Source organism: Notamacropus eugenii, chromosome 3, assembly GCF_028372415.1.
Source record: "Notamacropus eugenii isolate mMacEug1 chromosome 3, mMacEug1.pri_v2, whole genome shotgun sequence".
Lineage (NCBI taxonomy): Eukaryota > Metazoa > Chordata > Mammalia > Diprotodontia > Macropodidae > Notamacropus > Notamacropus eugenii.
Window position 1 is genome coordinate 476575898 of NC_092874.1, and position 19970 is coordinate 476595867.

At 38.7% G+C, this 19970-nt stretch overlaps 1 protein-coding gene across 2 annotated transcripts in view; it reads right to left on the reverse strand.

Annotated features, from left to right (window-relative positions):
• The window catches only part of CACNA2D3 (calcium voltage-gated channel auxiliary subunit alpha2delta 3), a 1103218-nt gene that overhangs the window by 59661 nt on the left and 1023587 nt on the right, over positions 1–19970 (reverse strand). For both annotated transcript variants that reach the window (XM_072599035.1, XM_072599036.1), the window contains exons 31-33: positions 9904–9979; positions 7181–7233; positions 5488–5543 (exon numbers count right to left, since the gene is read on the reverse strand). In XM_072599035.1, coding sequence (XP_072455136.1) covers positions 5488–5543; positions 7181–7233; positions 9904–9979 — 185 coding nt within the window. The remainder of the gene's footprint in view (positions 1–5487; positions 5544–7180; positions 7234–9903; positions 9980–19970) is intronic.

Genomic DNA, 19970 nt, shown 5'->3' on the forward strand with positions numbered 1-19970 from the left:
TTCTCTGGACAATGAAGAAGATTAGGGATACTAGCATTTTTATGAATTTTTAACAACCTAAAATAATGGAAATAACATTTTAAAATAATCTTTTAAAAATTATATTGCCTTATTCTGTTGGGGCATAGGAGAATTCAAGAGAGTATATAGCATTTTAGGAATGATGTGATAGGATTATGCATTTCCTTTGTACATTTTAAATAATCATCCTGCAATGGAAGTTCCATGAAGATGAAAAAGCAGTCCATGATATGTTCACTGTGTCAGAAGTTTTCACTTTCAATGGTCTTTACAGAAAGATTTTCTGGGATGAGAAGAATGAAAACTAGAGGCATTGGAGCCCCTTGTTTCTTCCCATGTAATCTTTGGCTTCTGCCAAAGGATCCAGCAGGAGTCAGTCTGGCTTAGGGCCACAAGGAGTAGGAAAAAGAATAAAGAAAAATAAACGTAAAGCCTTACTTAGATTAAAAAAAAAAGATCAATGCAACTAACTCAAGATGGGGGTGGCTTGACACCATCCATTCATTTAAACATAGTCAAATTACTGGGAAGTTTAGTGAACTCTATGCTCAAAAGGAGTTATTGTGACAAAATAGGTAAAAAGTTTTTAAAAAAGACTAATAAGGCCATTGACTTCACTAACAGAAGTATAATATTGGAGAAGATAATCGTCTCCTATGATGCTGTAACAGGGAAGGGTCCTCTAAAACCATTTTCTCCAACCCCCTCATTTTTTCAGAAGAAAACCTGAGGCCAAGAAAGTTGAAATGACTTGTTCAAGGTCATAGAAGCATTTTGCAAATTACTGAAGTGCCTACTATGTGCTAGGCACTATGCTAAGAGCTTTTAAATATTATGTGTTTTGCTCCTCACAGCTTTATAAAGTAGATATTAAGATTTCAATTTAACAGATAACAAAGCTGAGGTAAACAAAGGTTAAATTATTTGTTAATTGGCAAAACAGCTAAGAAGTGTTTGGGGTCAGCTTTTAACCTAAATTTTCTTAACTTGAGGCCCAGAACTTTATCCTCTCTGATACTTAGCTGCCTCTATTAAACACAACTGGAATTCAAAGTCAGGGCCTTTGACTCTAAACCCAGTCCTCTGTCTCCTGTACTGCATTATCAGTCCTTCTGTCCCCTCTCCCACGTTCAAATCACATCTCAGGAGTTATATACTGGTCTGAGTATCACCCCGTCCTGCATGATGATGCCCTGTCATGCTAGCTCAGGGGTATCAAAGATGGACAGGTCATAGTGTGTTGTGACAAAAGGTGATTCTCTGGAGAAGAAAATCACAAACCAGTATCCAGCATCTTTGCCAAGAAAACCCTGTGGACAGTACTAAAATGGTAAAACATCTCACACCAGATGATGGTGTCAAGTTGTGTCTCAGGTCAGGTATCCAATATATTACTGGGGAATAGTGGAGGACAACTACATAAAGAATGAAGTGGGTGGGCCAAAACTGAATGGAAGCTCACCTGTGGATGTGTCTAGTAACAAGAGGAAACTCCAATGATGCAAAGATCAACATTGCACTGAAACCTGGCATTTAAGATCTATTTATAGGAGAGGGAAAGATTTAACATGGACAATGTTGGGTGTCAATGGACAGGAAAGGGTGAATTGAATTCAGATGATCACTACATATGTTACTGTGAGCAGCAAACCTTTAGATGAAATGGAGTAGCCCTCATAGTCAATAAAAGGGTGAGAAAAGATGTACTGAGGCATTATCTCATTGTAGGGGATTGAATGTTAAAGTAGGAAAACAAAGGAGAATCAGAATAACAGGAAAATTTGTCCTTGGAGTACAAAATGAAGCAGGATTTTGTCAAGATAGCTCCCTAGTCATAGCAAACACTCTTATTTCAACAAACCATACACTTCACTAAACTTCCCAGCAATTTGGTTGTGTTTAAGTGAAAGGATGATGCATGGACATCACCAGATATTTGAAGACAGAGGTGTAGAAGTTCCATACAGTTAGGTAAAATGAGACCTGGAACTGAGTGTGACTCAGACTATAAACTTCTTATTATAAAATTCAGACTTAAATTGAAGAAAGAAAGGAAACCACCAGTCCATATACATGTGACCTAAATAACATCACTGGTGATGTGAAATGGATATGATGAATAGATTTAGGGGATTCAGGCTGGTAAATAGAGAGGTTCACAATACTGTCCAGGAGGCAGCAATAAAAACAAACAAAAAAATCCCCCAACAAAGAGCAAGGAAGCTAAATGGTCATCTTTTAAAAGGCTTTAGAAACAGCTGAGGAAAGAAGGAAAGGGAAAGGAGAAATGGAAAAATATACTCAACTCAATACAGAATTCCAGAGACTAGGAAGGAGAGCTAAGAAAAGTTTCTTAAACAGTGCAAATAAATAGAAGTCTCATGAAGAAAATTAGAGATATCAAAGGGGTGTTTCATGTAAAAATGGGCATGATAAAAGACAAAAATGGTATGGACTTAACAAAAGCAGAAGAGACTAAGAAGATACAGAAGAAAATACAGAAGAACTATATAAGAAAGATCACTGATAACCACCATGATGTGATTATTGATCCAGAGCCAACATCCTGGACAGTGGAATAAAGTGGAAAAACTGCTGCCAATAAGGTTAGTGGAGGTGATGGAATTCCGGATGAGCTATTTAAAATACTGAAAGATGATGTTGTTAAAGTGCGGCACTCAATACGCCAGCAAATTTAGGGGAAAAAAAATCAACAGTGGCCATTAGATTGGAAAAGATTACCTTATGTCTCAATCCTAAAGAAGGACAATTCCAGAGAATATTCAAATTACATAGCAACTGCATGCATCTCACATGATATCAAGGTTATGCTTAAGATTCTACGAGTTAGGCTTGCAGAATATGTCAAGTGAGAATGCACAGAAGTACAGGCTGGTTTTTGAAGAGGCAGAGGAAGTAGAGACCAAATTGACAACATTTGCTGAATTTTGGAGAAAGCAATGGAGTTCCAGGGGGGAGAAATCCAATTCTGCTTTGTTTACTACAGTAAAATTTTTCACTGTGTAAACCACAGTGAAATATGGCAAGTCCTCAAAGAGATGGGAGTACCAGATCATCTTACTTGACTACTGAGGAAGGCAAATGCAGGTCAAGAAGCAACAATTAGAAACAAAGATGGAACAGCTGATTGGTCTAAGACTGGAAAAGAAGTACAACAATTCTGTATATTATCACCTTATTTATTTAGAGTACGTCATGTGAAATGCCAGGCTGGATTAAGCAAAAACTGGTATTAAGGTTGCTGAGAGAAATATAAATAATCTCATCTAAGAAGGCAATATCAGTCTGGTGGCAGAAAATGAAGAAGAATTAAGAAGCTTTCCGATAAAGGTGAAAAAGGAGAATGCAAAAACTGGCTTAAAATTTAACATTAAAAAAACAAGTCTTGACATGTTGACCACTTGTGCCATCACTTCCTGGCAAATAATGGAAGAAGAAATGAAAGCAGTATCTGATTTTATATTCTTGCACCCAAAGATCACTGAGACAATGACTGCAGCCACAAAATTGAAAGATGTTTGCTCCTTGGAAGGACAAGTCTGGCAAATACGGACAGCGTATGAAACAGCAGAGACATCACCTTCCCGGCAAAGGTCCGTATAATATTATCTTTTTCTTTTCAGTAGCTACACATGGTTATGACAGTTAAAGTATAAGAAAGGTGAATATGACAGAATCGGTGCTTGTCAATTGTAATGCTGGACAAAACTTTTGAGAGTCCCGGACAGCAAAAAGATCAACTCAGTCAATACTTAAAGAAATTAATTCAGACTATTCACTGGAAAGTCAAATACTGAAGCTGCAGATTAAATACTTTGGCCACAAATGAGAAGACAGGAGGCACTGGGCAAGACCCTGATGTTGGGAAAGAATGGAAACAAAAGGAAAATGGTATGGCAAAGAATGAGATGGATAGATAGTGTCATGGATACAATGAGCATCAATTTGAACAGGCTTTGAAAGACAGTGGAGGATAGAAGGGTCTGGTATGTTATAGTCCATAGGGTCGTGAAGAGTTGGAAACTGGGTGCCACATTTTATGAAGGACATCAAAATGTTGGAGGATGTTATAAGGAGGGCAATTGGAATAGTGAAAGATTATCTCATACGATGCTTAACAGAAACAACTGGGGCTGGTCAACCTAGAGAAGAGGAGAGACAGGCATTGAAAAGGATAACCCTCTTTAAATACCTGAAGGACAGTTTTGCAAAAGGCTTAATAAAATTTTTATTAGTGTCAGGAGGCATTAATGGGTAGCAGTTCCAAGCAGGCAAATTGGGGCTTGATATCATAGGAAAAAGGGAAAATAAAACATAAACAAACAAACAAACAAAAAACCTCTTTCAACTGGAACTATCAAAATCAAAGAGTGCCGCAGGCTGCTTTTCGTGGAAATATGTGTGCTGATGGCAAGAGGGAAAAAAAAACAGAATGGGAAGGAGTTTTAATAGTAGCCTGTAATGTTTAGTTGCACATAGCTTTAACCATGCAAAGACTTAAATATATCAAATATATATAGGTAACCATTCCCAGAGCTAGCATTCAAACCCTCTTCTGAGTTCAGGTTTACTACTGCCTCCCTTTTGATGCTTCTTACATTAACAAAGCAGTGTCTCAATTGAAATTTTTCTAGGCAATATAGTTAATAAATAATAAATTGATCTCCTTGTGGTATACAACTCTATTCTGACCTGCTCCTTGGACAAGGGTGTTCTGGTTGCCTTGACTAACATGCTTATCTCCTGGTCTCCTAAAATAAGATTATCACACTTGAACACAATTAATAAAAAAAGAAAGAACAGGATTTTTAAACGATTAAAATAATGAAAATATTCCTAGTTTGAGGGATAAGACAATATTCATAATATTCGTTTGAGATCGTAAATTGATCTTAGCACTTCTTCTGTTAGCTCCCAAGGATCAAACCCCGATAATCTGCAAAAGTTCAGCATGACTTGGGGTCAGAATTACAGAGCAACTTCCCAAGGCATGAATCCCAGATTGTTTTGACAAACTCTGTGCAGCAGGGTAGTTCCCAAGCACATGACTGTGGTGTGTGCTGAGGCATATTCAGAATGACATTTTCCACATGGGAATCCTCACCTGTGTGAGCCAACAAAGAATTGAAACTCTGGGTCACTGCCAGTGAGATTTTTAAGGGGCCATGAGAGACAGCATGTGTTAGGTGAGTCAAGAAGGCTTGGGTTCAAATCTTACCCTCGAGGGTTTACAAGTCCTGTGACTGCGGCCAAATTATTTAACCTTTCAAGTATCCTAGGCAACTGTAACATTCTAAATTTCAAATGAAGTGTCAGTCTGCATACGTGTAGGAAATTTTCATTCCAGAAATTCCCTTCATCGATGGAATGGTGGGGCTTAGATTTGAATAATAGAAATGAATTTTTAAAAGTCATAAAATAGAAAAGAACATATCATCTACTTACCCTTGGCTGTGGTTTCTGAGTGCCACCAACCGCACAAATTAAATTCCACCAGAAACCTAAAAAATCCAAGAGAAAGCTCAGCATTACTGGGACATCCACCCACCACTGGAGTGCAGTAGTGATATACTCCCTGATTGATTCACCCCATTGAAAATAAAAACAAATCCCCAATTGGAGGTATTGACATAGCTCCTGGCTTATTTGGATTAGTTATTGGTGTATTTTCACTGGGCTTTATCTTTTGAGTGAAAGGTTGTTTTTGCCATTAACACCAAAGCAAGCTATCCCTGTGTCATAGCTCCCTCATCAAGAACCAGCCCTAAGCAGGAAGATCTCCTGCTAGGAGGCTACAGCCCTTTGACAGAAAAGATAGGATTTAGAGGAATTATTCAGTATCCTGCCTACTTTGAATCCCCAGTAGAGGGCTTTGCACTTAGGGATTCCTTTTGTCTTAGTACAGGAGTTAAAAAATACTTTATTCTCTTTTCATTGGTCTATAATCTAGAATAATAAAACGTGTTTTAACAATGTAGGCCAGGTAGGCCTGGCTTACCAATGTGAAGGTCTGTGTGCATGTAACATATGAACTTCTCCCCATGAAAACATGCCTTGGGACAGCTTTAGAACAACGAAGATTTCTCAATTATACAAAGAAAAATAGCATTTCAAGGTAATGCGAAACCATCACCCCCACAAGTAATAGTCATAGCAAATGGCTTTTCAAATGAGTAGGGACAGCAGAAAGTCTCTCTGATTTCTTTTTCATACTTGTCCCTGCTGCTCGCCAACAAGTCACTTTCATTCTAAGTTCTGGTATCATTTGTCATTTCCCCTACCCACCCTTACCCCAGTCTTCTGCTTACAACATGATTTCCCACTCCATTTCACAAACAGTATCAGAATTTTTTGAATGTTGGAAATGGAAGACAAATTTCATTAATTTCATAGCATATTAATCCCTCTTAAATCTCTAGGGTTGAAGATTGGGGGTTGTGGGAGAGGAGACCCACCACACATGGAATGAAACCCAGTTTGTTTCTGTTGAAGTGACTTGCTTCCATGTCAATCTACAGAATCCTTCCTTTTTGTGTGATACATTGCCTGTGGAGTATGTCCAATGTCTTTCTATAATAGCTCAGGCTTTCATCTTCGTGCCACTCTATGTTTGACTCAAGTCACTGATGAATAATTGACATTGAAAACATGACTAGTATTTGACAGGGTAAACAATTAAATCACACCTGAGACCCTCCCCTAGGTTCTGGCAGATGATTTCAAAGGCCCCGTGACTGTACATGCTAAGCAATCCAAAGTGGTGTAATGAATCACCATGACAGTTGGTCCTATGGCCCAGAGCCCACCCATGCAGCATTCAAAACAGCCAGACATTCATGGGGAATGTAACTGTAACCACAAAAATAAATTGGGTTGGTGGATGGCAAGCTGTTAGACAGCTAAACAAAGCATGGGGAGGGCATAAGCAGTGACCAGGAGGCACTTAATACAAGTTACAATCATTCATTCAGATGGGTGAGATTGTCCAAGGCATCCAATGTGGCGATTTAGGAGCACAGACCATGTCCTGGAAACTCAACAAGAGAAGGCCTCTTATATTGTCCTGGTCAATTTATAACAGAGCAAAGACAAAGATCACATGAAAAGCAAAACAAAACTTTAGCAAAGGTTTACTTACAAGATCAGTTCTGTCATTATCCATTTAACTGCAGCAAAGAAGGCATTATAAGGCTGTAGAGAAACAACCAGTATAGTAAAGGGAAAAAAACATTTCACAAAGACAATGTTTTTCCTTCAGGCTGATGGCTATCCTATTATAACATCAGCTTTATCTAAATGATGAAGAAAGGAAGATACCCTGTCCCCAAGCTGGCATTGGACATTTTTAAATGGGTCCCTCATGAAATGTGATTTACAAGGAAAATAAACAGGATTCAATACAAGGGTTATGCCCAGTGGGGAAATAAGGGGAAGGAAGTCTAACCAATGATTCTAAAAGTTTTAACCTCTAGGGGCTACTATTTCCTAGCCTAATGTAGGACTTGTAATTCTTATTACTTGTTACAAAGTAGGACTCACAGAAAAGATTATTAAATGTGGAATTCTCACTTAAAGTTATCTTTTCACTGAAATGTAAGAAAGATATATGCGTTTGATTTGTCAGCAGTTAATGAGTTATGCTGGAGGGAATGGGGGGATAGGATTAGGGCTTTTTCCTCACATTTGTTACTTCTTTTTGTACTGTTTTGTTTTAAGTGGTCAACATGCAAACAAGAGATTTTATCCAGGAAGAAAATCTCTTCATTCCATAAAGGAAGGGGAGGGGGAGAGGAAGGAAAAGACATTCTGGTCTTTATTTCCAACTGCTTTAATTTAAAAAAAAAAAGAAGAAGAAGAAGTTGACTGTTTATTTTGTGATATTTCCTATGTGCATAATTCAATTTCCTGATTTCTGGAAAATATGGACTCTCTCTTTCACTTAGGCCTTTGTGCCTAGGCATGACAGATATGTGAGCTGTGTGGAGGCCTCCGGAAAAATGACGGGACAGCATCTGCCAGGGGTGGGTTTAAAAGACTGCAACCAAGAAAAGAAGTCTGAATCTTTTAGGGCTACACTTGTGGATTGGTGAAACTGAAATCCTGTTTCAGATTTAACCATTGTTTAGCGTATGTGTTCGGCAAATTTTTAGCCTTTTATTTACGTATATCAACCCAAAAATTGGAGAGCTGTCTAATACCTAACAAAGTAAAAATAAATTCCAGATTGTCTGTTCTTGAAACTTTTCATTTTCTACTTTCTCCCTCTTTCTATTGTGGGCTAGAAGGGGAAAGCTGAGAATAACAAGCTGATTTGAAATCTTGTTAGCTCAACTACCAAAAAAATCAAACCAAACCAGAGCGGAGAACAAGTGGATATCTCCCTTGATCCTCAAAGAGACTTTTAACCAAATTTTTAACCAGGCAAGAGTGTCTGGGCCTAAGAAATTCAGTTCAGATCAGGATTTGAACTTTTGGTAACGGGCTATTTGAAACCAAACGCACCCTTCCAACCCTGTGATTTAGCCATTCTATTTTATAACTTGAAAAATAATCTGATCTTTCAGCAAGGTCTCAGTGGTCGGACCATGGAGAAATGCTCTATCTTTGACCAGTCAGACCGTGCAAGGCCATTTTTAGTAGGTCTCAGTGGCATGAACAGTGAATAAATAACGAGGTCAGGGCGATAAGGGCAGGCTCTCAGGCAGCTCGTGTTCAGACCCATGGAAAACTGAGCTCACAAAAATCCCTAAGAAGTTGCGGTTCAATCTATGGGCAGGGGATGGGATTGTGTAAATACGGGATTAAACAATTAAAATGCATATCACTATTTAAAAGCCTTTGCGTTTTTAAGCCTGATCAGGAAAGAGCACTTCAGGAACTGTTTTTGTGGTGGTGATTGTTTTAATTCAGCAAATAGTCCCACGGTAGATAGATAAAAGCTGGATTCAGAAGGACAAGAGAGAAGGAACTTTGAGTTTTTCTAAGTATCAGATGTTCCTTAGAAACACACCAACTGATAAAAAATAATTGTTGTGTATCATTTTGGTTTGTTTCTTTCACCCTCGCTGTGTGACATCTTTGGTATGAAAACAACAGCCTTAACTGTGATGTCTGTTATATACAGTCTATGCTCTAATGGAAAAAGGAAACATGTTTGTTGGGTTTTTTTTTTAATTGCTCTATATGTATTTAATGTCTCTACTGAGCTATTTTAGGCAGACTCTACTCTTGACTTGTTTTAATCTTAGGCAATTCATGCCTACCTATTTGTGTATGTATATACACATACAGATGGCATGTTTGTGTGGTCCAAACCGTACCATTTGCACTTTTCACATTCTGTATTTTACTCCAAGGGAGAGGGACAGGAGTTAATTGATGGGTGTCTCTTTGTACCTTAACTGGGGCATTAATTACCCCTAGGAATGGCCAAAGGGTAGTTACTGAGCTTCTGGGCAGTTGGAAAGTGTTCTTTGATACAAATGTTAATTAAATTAGAGACCAGAAGCCAGATTGCAGCCTAATTTCTGTGAAAGGAAATGAAACTCCCTTTTATATGCCTCCAAATGACAGAACCCCAAAACTTTGTGATTGATTTTATCTTCAGAAAGACATTATTAGTCACTTGAATCTTCCTTCCTTCCGTCTAGTCACTTTGTTTCTGCATCAGTTTAAAAAAAAAAAACCATTTTCATGGGGAAACGGCTGTTTATCAAGCAAAAATAATATATTTACACAAAATCCATAATGGGCATCTTATTATGATAACAGAAGAAACCCACAGAGATGGAGACAGACACAAGGCAAAGACAGGGGTGAAAAATAATTTCTGCAAGGGAACTCAACTGTGAGGCTACTTACGTCTAATAAATTGTGGGCCCGGTCACTACTCTCCTTGTTGGTTCTGCACATAGCCTGGTAGTCATAAAGCGTAATCCTGGACCAGGACAAGAAAAAATATAGTGGTCAAACCACAGAATAGAAATAGGAACCTCACTCTGCAGATAAACAAAAAACCTGAATGATCACAGAAGAGGGGAATGGCCAATTCAAATCCATTCTTCACATGGGACATATTGGCAGGGATAAACACATTTTTCTGTAGCAGTCACTGATCAAACACTTCCTCATCTTTCCAAAAAGCAACAAAAACAACAAACCAGAAAAAATAAAGAAAAAATAAACGAATTCCAACCTATAACACCAGAGTTTTGTCAACTGCTAAAACTAAAAATCCAATAACATGAATGCAAGGAAAATGGATGCTCTCTCACACCCACTGGGTTCTCTGTCACTGAATTTTGGGGCACACTTTGAATTCATTTCAATTCAGTTTCATTTAAGTCAATTCATCTCAACAAGAATGTGTCAAGTGCCTACTGTGAGCCAGGTGCTCTCTAGGTTGTGGGGATATAATTATGGGCAAGAAGCAATCTTCTCTCAACTCCATTGCACTCCAGAAAAGAGACAATATGTGTACCTATAAGGAAATGGAAAATGCACACATGTACAATCAATACAAAGAGATTTAAAGGTACTAAATGGGGGGAGGGAGGGTGGATCAGGGACGATTTTTTGTAGAACAGTGAGCATTAAAAGAGGGCAAGGAGAAGCTTATGCATTAGGATTCTCATCTCCAGGGAATATGCAAGGTAGGAAATGATTGATGGCCTTTCATTCTAAACTGCTAAATGCCATTCTGAATATGACCCAAAAGATGGTTGTTATCACCAAAAACCAATTTTCTTCACGATTCTTCCAGTACAAAGTGACTACTTTTCTTTTTGAGGTCATGGCACTTTTGGAGCACATACCATGATGGGCACAGTGCCTTGACTATGCTGGGTCCAAGGAAGACCTCCACTTTTTTTAAGGTTTGCATATCACTCCATGAGCTTGCTGTTCTAGATATAAGATTATGTTGTTATGCCCAGAATTGTTTAACTTTTAGACTGGAGTCAAGTGTGTGTGTGTGTGTGTGTGTGTGTGTGTGTGTGTTTGTATGTTGTGTGTTAATATTCAAATCAATTGAATAACCATGCACTAATAAATTAATAACCAAGTTTTACTGGTTAATTCTATGAAAACAATCAATTTGTATGTTTGTGTGTGTCTACATACAAAGAGTCCAAGCTCCTTGTGTGCCCTTGAAAAAAACATAAGTCACATTTCCCTCTGTATTGGTGATAGGATGCAATAGTCAGCACTTACATTGAACTTTACTCTACACAGAGTGCTTTTTACCCACAGTTTGCCAAGTAGGCTTAGTAACATTCTTATGCCTGTTTCTTTGCCAGGTGAGGAACCTGAGACTTGAATTGGTTTGCTGGCATCTGGACAAAAGTGCCAGACATGACTCAAACCTAATTCCAAATTCAGTTGTCTTTCCACTATCCTCAGCTTTCTCTATTTCATAGAAATTTTAGTTCATCACGTGTGTGTATGTGTGTTTATGTTACTCAAGCATTTAAATTATTTATTTAATTCGGTTGGTTAGTTGATTAGTAGTTAGTTAAGTGTCTTGTGTCTACACTTTCATGTGGTTAAAAGCAAAGGTGGTTTCACAGATCACAGACTGGCAAGATTCCAGAGTTGGAAAGGAGCTAACTACATTTGGTCTCTTGCTGGGCAAATGATCTTATCTCCAATAAATGTAAGGAGTGGTCATCCAGCTTCTTAGAGAAGGGAATTGTTTGGAGATGACCCACTTGTTTTGGTTCGTTGAATTATAAAATCATTCATATCTGCTGAGATCATAAGTGAGGCAAGTCTCCTGTATACCATGTTGGCAAAAATAGAGTGGTATTCTCTGGCTATTTTCCTGATATCCAAATATTTCTCCTACTTATTCCTTCTTCCAAAACCCCCACCTTTGGACTCAAATATCAAAAGTCCTGCCTTTCCTATGCTAAGAACTTTTCTAACTCTTTTAATACCCTCATTCCTTTTTTATCCTGACAGCTCTTGTGTTCTGCAGAAAGTTCCACAGTTCTTTGGTGATCCTCGATTTAGGGCTGAAAGGGACCTCAGAAATCATTTAGGCTGGTCACTATGTGTCAGAGATATGGAAGCTTCAGTAAAGTTCTGTAAATCACTCCTGGTCAGATACCTGGTAAGTAAAAGAACCAGGATTCAAACATACATCCTCTGAACCCAAGTCCGGACAGAAATGACCCTAGGACCTTATTATTAATACTTTTCTATTTAATGCCTTACAGACTATTTCAAATGGAGATAAAATCGTTCACTGTTTTTGTAATAGATTCAGTGTGCCCTAATGGATTAGGGCAAAAGCAGTATCAGTGAGGCTAGGGGAACCAACAAACACCTTGTTCTGTTGCCATAGTGTTTGGGTTTTCCTCTGCTCTTGAGTCTATATTTTCAAGCTTTTAATTCCATAGAGTTTGGAGATAATATTCAGCATGACTATATCTAATAGGAAACATAATTCTTAATTTTGTATGGATAGATGCTATGTCTGGGCAGTTGTTGGCAACATTTTAGTATATATTATTTGTGGAATTCTCAAGGATATTGGAGGATTTGTATTTGTAGCATCTGTTAACCTCTGATGTACGGCTTGCCATCTGAGTTTGTCTTTCTAGGTATATAGATACTGAATTTTCCAAACTGCAGTGATGGATTGCCTTCTTTTCACCATTTCATTGCATAACTTATATTGACATGATCATTGTAGGTTCCTTAAAGATAACCATTGTCTAATTTCTAGTGGTAATGACCTGCTCCTAAACCACTGTCATATCATTCTATTTCTCCAAACCAATTGACATCTTATAGCTCTTCATTTGACACTTCTGGATGTATTGCTGGTGGAGTTTATATGGATGTTGCTCATGGAGGGTCCTTTGAGTTCACAGATGGATTTTATATTTCATAGACTCTGTCCAGAGATGAACTATTTTTGGATACGTTTGACAATCTCAGTGGTGTAGAACTATGTCAACTTTTATTGTTACTTTGTAAAGCCAGGTCTACTTGTTCTAGTAGGTTTTAGTTGTTTATTTCTTATCACCTATTAATCTTCTTCCTTTTTTGATAAGGAAGTGTTAATCATTTGCTATCTGGCTTGACAGGATGAGCTAATATTTAATTAATATAATATGGTGTTTTCATTCTAGTTGTACTGTTGTTTATTTCCCCATTCTTATCATTATTTTGCTCTCATATTATTCAGTAGGGTTCAGAACAAATCAGTGCCAGGACAAGTTACCATCTGTGAATATAGCTTTAGATTTAATATTCTACAGATTGTTGTATTTGTCACTGAATGAAAGTTCATCCTTTAAATGCCCACTGAAGGGAGTCTCAGAGCCAACTGAGCAGTGACCTAGATCATGGGGATTTGGATGATAATGACAGCAACGGTGATGTTGAGGACAGTGGAGAGATCTCTGGGGAGATCTTAACCATAATCCTGTCTTCAGGTCCATGCCATGGGACTGTCTCATACGTTGATACTTAGATGGATCTATAATTTAAGATGGCCCCTCCTGTTAATGACAAATATAACAGTCCATCCGTCCTCTAGGATCTTGTCCATGTCGTCCACTCGGTCTTTCATGGCGGTGGGGGGGGGGGGAATCTACCCTGAATATAGATGGTCTTTCTCTACCTTTGTTGATACTGCTTGGATGCCAGTTGAACACACAGCATTCACTTAAGGCCTATGACTTGCTCAGTTCATTTTCCCATTCTCCATCTCTCTGATGATGCAGAAGAGGGAATCTCCCAAATTGAAGAAATCAGTTTATGAGCAAAATTAAATATATCCACCTTAGTGCTTTACAATATCTAATGAGCTCACAGAGGGAAGGTTGGAGCAATCAAAAGGCAAGAAGGCTTCCTTTATCCCCTTTATCAGACCCTGGCCTACGTGTCTGAGCCAAACTCCAGGACTCTGGGGAGGCTCCGTGACACAGAGTTTCTGTCTTTCTCATTGGTACTACACTTGTCTAATAGTGCCATTTTAGGAGGTTATGAAGCAAGCTGCCCTCTCTTTTGCTTCTCCACACTTAAACAGATTTAACTACATGTTGCAAAAAAAGCAAGACTGACCGATTATTACCTTTTTTGAAGTGATTCTGCTACCCTTTGCAGTGACTACATTTTGTGGCTACCTGTATCCTGTTTGGCTGATTCTAGTTAAAGGATATGATGATTGCTGCTTTTCCTCTGATCTAAATTTAAGGCCTGAAAATGGAGCCCAGCCCAGGGCAGCTGGTGCATAGGCCACTTCTTGCCTGCACGCAGGACCAGTCATTTATTCTCATTGCAGATAACATACCCAGAGGCCCATGACATCACCATCCAGCTCCTTCAGCCCCTACCCACAGCCCTCCACCTTATCATTAGCAGCATTGTGCTAAGCAAGCCAATGGCTTTGAAACTTGGATGGAAGACAGATGGAGCTCTGCAGAAGATGGCGGAACTGATGTAGAACAATATGAGAACGATTAGAGGACCCTCATGCCACTGAGAGATTTAAGTGGAAAATCACTGGATCACCAATTTTCTGGTAAGGAAAAATTTTCCTTTTACCCCTTTTTTCCATTTTTAATAAATATATAATAATTGGGAAAATCCCCAGAATAACATAATTTTAGAACTAGAAAAAACTTATGAGATCATCTACACCAATGCCATCATTTTGCAGGAAAGGAAGAAAAAGATCTGCTGATTTAGCCTTGACCTTACATTTTTTTAAAGAACCTAACAACAGTTTACAATTATTACTGCAAAAAAACCTTACATAACATTGTGAGGTAGATACTATTGTGTTCATTTTACAGACGAGGAAACTGAGGATTATAGAGATTAAATGACTTGCTCAGGAATACAGTCAATAATCGTTTGAGGTAGAATTCAAACTTAGGGCTCTGAGACTCCAAACCACATGTCTATGTACTTAACAAAGTGATTCCATGCACATTTCTTTCATCCTCACAATATCTTTGTGATATAAGAAAGTTAGCTTCTGTTTTTATTTCAATTTTAAGAGCAGGTATCTTCTACATAGCTCTATCCATCTTCTAATGTAAGCCTTACAGATGAACAAAAGGAGACTCAGAAGGACAGAACTGGAAAAGGATCAGAGGTGGAATTCAAGCCCAGGTGCTTCTAGCTTGAAGCCTAGAGCTTTCCAATTACATAGGGACTATGTGTTTATCTGCTGTGTAGAGGATAGAGTTGGAGAGGTGAGAGACAAAAGACAGGGAGTTCCAGTGAGGATGTACTAGCATAATTTTCCTCACTCAGAAAGCAGTTTTCTTGAATTTGCATGCTCTTAGTGATTCAAGCCCTGAATGATGATCCATGAAGTGATCTTTTGTCCTTCTATCTTCATTATCGAAGATCCTACGCTGTCGAAGTTACAAGCCAAGCCAAGTTGGAAACACAGTCACCTGGTTGCTGTATTATTTTCAGACAATGAATCACATGATGGAAGTGAAGATCTGAAATAATGAAGCCTAGAATGTAATTACTGGGCTATTGGAGTGCTGATTGGAAGCCTCTGGAACAAGTCCCAGTGCTGAGTTGTCACTAATATGACTGAAGCCTCCGTTAACCTGAAGGTCTAACCTGAAAGCATTCTCGTGTTCAATTTTGGTGGCTGTTTTAGGAGAGACTTTGACAAGCCAGACAGCATTCTGAAAAAACAAACCACATGGGAAGAGGACTAGGATTTTCTCATGGATTAGCTGAAGGAACTGGGGAAGTTTTGTTTTTTTCCTGGAAAAAGAGAAAATTTATATGACATATGATAGTATCATTCAAGTATTTGAAGGGTGATCATACAGAAGAGTAATAACTCTTATTCTACTTACTGAAAGAAAGCAGATCAAGGGACCTAGGTTCAAAATTGTGGAGAGGTGGACTCAGGCTTAATAATAAGAAAAACTTCTCAACAGTTAGAGGTAAGAGGCAATGTAATTGGCTAGCTCAGTATACCACAAGTGTTTGGAAATTCAGTGAAGGGTAATTTTTCAGATATGGGTTAGATAGTCTAAATGACTTCTGAGGTTACATCCAACTCTGAGAATTCAGAATTCTCTAACATATTGGTGATTGCTTGGGGTCATCAAACAGATAGCAGCAAGTAACAAGGCTGTGCTTCATGATCCATGACTCATTCTTCCAGAATAACATAGGGTTCACAAGGGAATCACACAATAGGGGGTGATGCTGTCATAGGCAACCTTTAAGATCCTAAGGGATCTCTTCTTCCTCTATCGGGAGTGACTGGGTGACACAGTGAATAAGGTATGGACATGGAGTTGGGAGAGACCTGAGTTCAAATCAAGCCTCAGATTATTTGCTAGCTATGTGACCCTGGCTCTGTCAATCTCAATTTCTTCACTTATAAAATAGGGATAATAAGAGTCCCTACTTCCCAAGGTAATCAGGAGGATCAGATTAGATAAATCTGTAGAATGCTTAGTATGGTGCCTGGCACACAGTAGGTGCTTAATAAATGCTGATTTACCAACTAGCTGATACTGGACAAGTTGCTCAATCTCTTGGTTCTAGGCTATTCTCTTAAAGTGCAAGTTGCAAAGAGGTTGCCATCCTACGTTAATGGGAGCTCCCTCCTTGACAGTGTTCTATAGATCAATGACATCACAGGTTCAATTCCTACCTATCTTACTTGCTACCTATCAGCACATATAATAATCTACTTTTATATATGTATGTGAGTACACACACACACACACACACTCACACACACACGATATAATATTTTTAAAAGTTTTATAAGGGTGTTGTCATTCTTGAAACAGACAACTCAGTGTATGTGTGTGTGTGCCTGTGTGTGTGTGTGCGTGTGCGTGTGTTTGTGTGCTCAGAGTAAATATTGGTTTGGAAGCTAATAATGTCTATCACAAGGGACCAAGCTGATCCATCTCTTCAAGAAGAAAATCTAGGGGATGTGAATCAAATATCAGAAATGGGTTCCCTCAGCTCCCTGCCTTCACTTCTCAAACTCCTTGGCATTATTGTGATCTTTCCTCCTTCCCCTGGTTACAGAACAATAATGGTGCCCCCTGAAAACTGACTACGCCTAACCACTCTAGATACTTCCTTTCTCCCTTTCACACCTGCTTCTTTCAAGACACCCTAAAGTCATCATCTTCCTCTCATACATCTTTAATGCCTTCCGTTCCACTGACATCTTCCCATATGCCTACAAATGTTCTCCAAACCCACTCCATCAAAATACAAGCTTTGCTTTGACCTTCTTATTCTGTCTTCTCATCCATCATTCCAATTGTCTCTTAACCTTTACTAATAAAATACTCAAGAAAAGTGTATTAAGTACTTACTATGGGAAAGGCACTGTCCTCAGCACAGGGAATAATATAGAGCCAAAAATGAAACAGCCCCTGAACTCAAAAATATTACATTGTATAAGGAAGAACAAATAAATGAATCCATATTTGTCCAATTTAATTTACCCTAATCTCCAGAAGTCTTATAGCATGTTTTTCAAAGAAAGGAGTTGGAAGTGACCCTGTAACTCAATATGTGCCTGAACTGGAATCTTTCTCAAGCTAGGCCTCTCTTTGCCCAGTCCCTCCTAAGGCAGTCCCTTGTTAGCCTTTGGATATGAATTATTAGGAAATTCTTGCTTGAGCTCAAAATTTTGGCTCCTTGTAAATTTCCCTCATTGATGCCTGTTTTACCCTCTGGGGCCAAGCAGAAGTCTGATCCCTTGTGCACATGAGTTACTCATTCCATTTGTAGTCAGTCATTGAGGTTAACCCTCAATTATATACTTAATCTATTATCTTGCATTGTTTTTTAATTGTTTCACATGCCTCTCCAACTGTACTGTGCATTTCTGGAGGGCAGACACCATGCCTTATCCTGTATCCCCCATGAAGCTTAAGCCCAGTAGCCTTTCAATGAATTCCTGCCTACTGATAGATCTGATGTCTGATGCCCAACCCAAGGAAGAGCAGCATGCTCTGGGCATTCACCCAAAGCATCTAGTGACTCTTTGTGAATCATTCCTGAGTGCTCCCAAAGCCCATCAGAGGCCTTCTTTTGGGAAATAAGAAGGTGTGTCTTAAAAAAAAATAAGTCTTGTGGGAAACAGAGAAAGTCACCATTTAGAAACTGTTCGTCTTTTAGAATCCTTTACTGCACAAAGCCTTTGTTGCAATTATTAAGCCTTTGAACACAGTCAAAAATACTTGCTTTTTAAATCCATTTTAAGAAAAAAAAACTAGAAAGAAACCGTGGTGTTTTGGTTTGAGGAACTGCTAATGTCAATGCACTTGACTCAAGAGAACAATGCTGGCAAAGGAGCAGAATGTTTGATGTTTCCAATTTCTCTAATCCTTATCTACAATGGACAATTCTAGTACTTGACTTTATTTTAAAGCAGGATAAACAGTATGTGATCTCCCCTCTCCCCACAGTCAGTACTGTTGAACTCAAAAGCCTCTGTAGCAGATAGAAGACAATGTAGGGCCTGGGCAAGGATGTGGGGATGCAGGAAAAGAAGAAAGAATCGACTAAAATTGAGAATAAGGGATCCAGGAAGAAAGAGGCCAAAGAGGGAAGGAAGTAGAAAGGAAAGAGGGAAAAGGCAGGGAAGGTAAACTAGAGGGCTGGGATATAGAAGGGAGTTAGGGAGACTATGGAAAGGAGGATGAAAGACTGGGAGAAATTGAGTGGGGATATAGGAATTGGGGATTTGGAAGTATGTTGTTATTTTTTTGGGGGAAAAATAAACAAATGTACCCTGAGTCTGAAATCAGAGGACCTGAGGTTCTAATTCTGGGTTTGCTACATTCTAGTCATGTGATATTGGGCCAATCCCATTCCTTCTTTGGGTCTAAGTTTCTTAATCTTAAAACTGAGGTGATCAGATAGGATGCTGCATTGACCCTTTCTTGCTCAGTATTCTATGATCTTATATCAATGCTTTCCTGTACCCAACAGAAGAAGCATTATCTTGAGTACCTATGTGGCTATAGAAAACTCTTTTATTTACATCTATCTAGACCAAAATCAGGATATTTTGAAGATTCTTCCAGAGTCAATTATTGGTATAGACATAGTAACCAAAGACTTTTCACTTTTTGGGGGGGAGGTCACCCTTGAATGAACTTCATATAGAGAGAGCTGGGGCACTGGGTACTGGGTTCAGGGTTGGGGAGCCTGTGGCCTACAGGCCATATGTGGCCCTCCCAGGTCCTCAAGTGAGGTCTGTTTGGATTCAGTCAAAGAGATGCATTTAAGGACCTAGAGGGCCACATGTGGCCTCAAGGTGACAGGTTCCTCACCCCCGGACTATACATGTGAATAAAATTCATCACTATGGTCTTCTTGCAGAGAAAAAGCCAGTTATTTATGAAAAGCTTTAGTAAATTTGGATTTGAAATCTTCTGCTTTGCTCAAGGAGAAAGCCAACTGCAACTTGTAAACCTCTCCATACCAGAGGAGCTGGCTCAAGGAAAACACTTGTCCAAATCAATCTGCCTTCTTGTTCTCCTCAACATTACTCTTCAACAATGTGTATTTCTAGGGAAATTTTCAGGCCAATAGGAAGCCAAGAAGGCTATTACAATCAGCAAATGAATGGCTAAACATTAAAAATTGGTGGAAAGTTCAGCATTAAAGGAAAGAAGCTGTCCAAACAAAACAGACTTTTCCGTTAACACCCTCTTGACACTGTTTCCAGAGAATTTCTCTAAAATATCATGTAATCAGTAGAGACTTGAAATACAAGACTCCTGACATAAAAACAGGCATGTTTGTTTCCTCTGGGGAAAGCTAGGAAAGATAATGAGAGAAGGGAGGTCCTCATTCTTAATTGTTATTAGAATTCATGTATCCATAAATTGTGATTCTGAAAGTGACAACTTTTAGAAATCTGATGAGATTCAGATGGAAAAGGT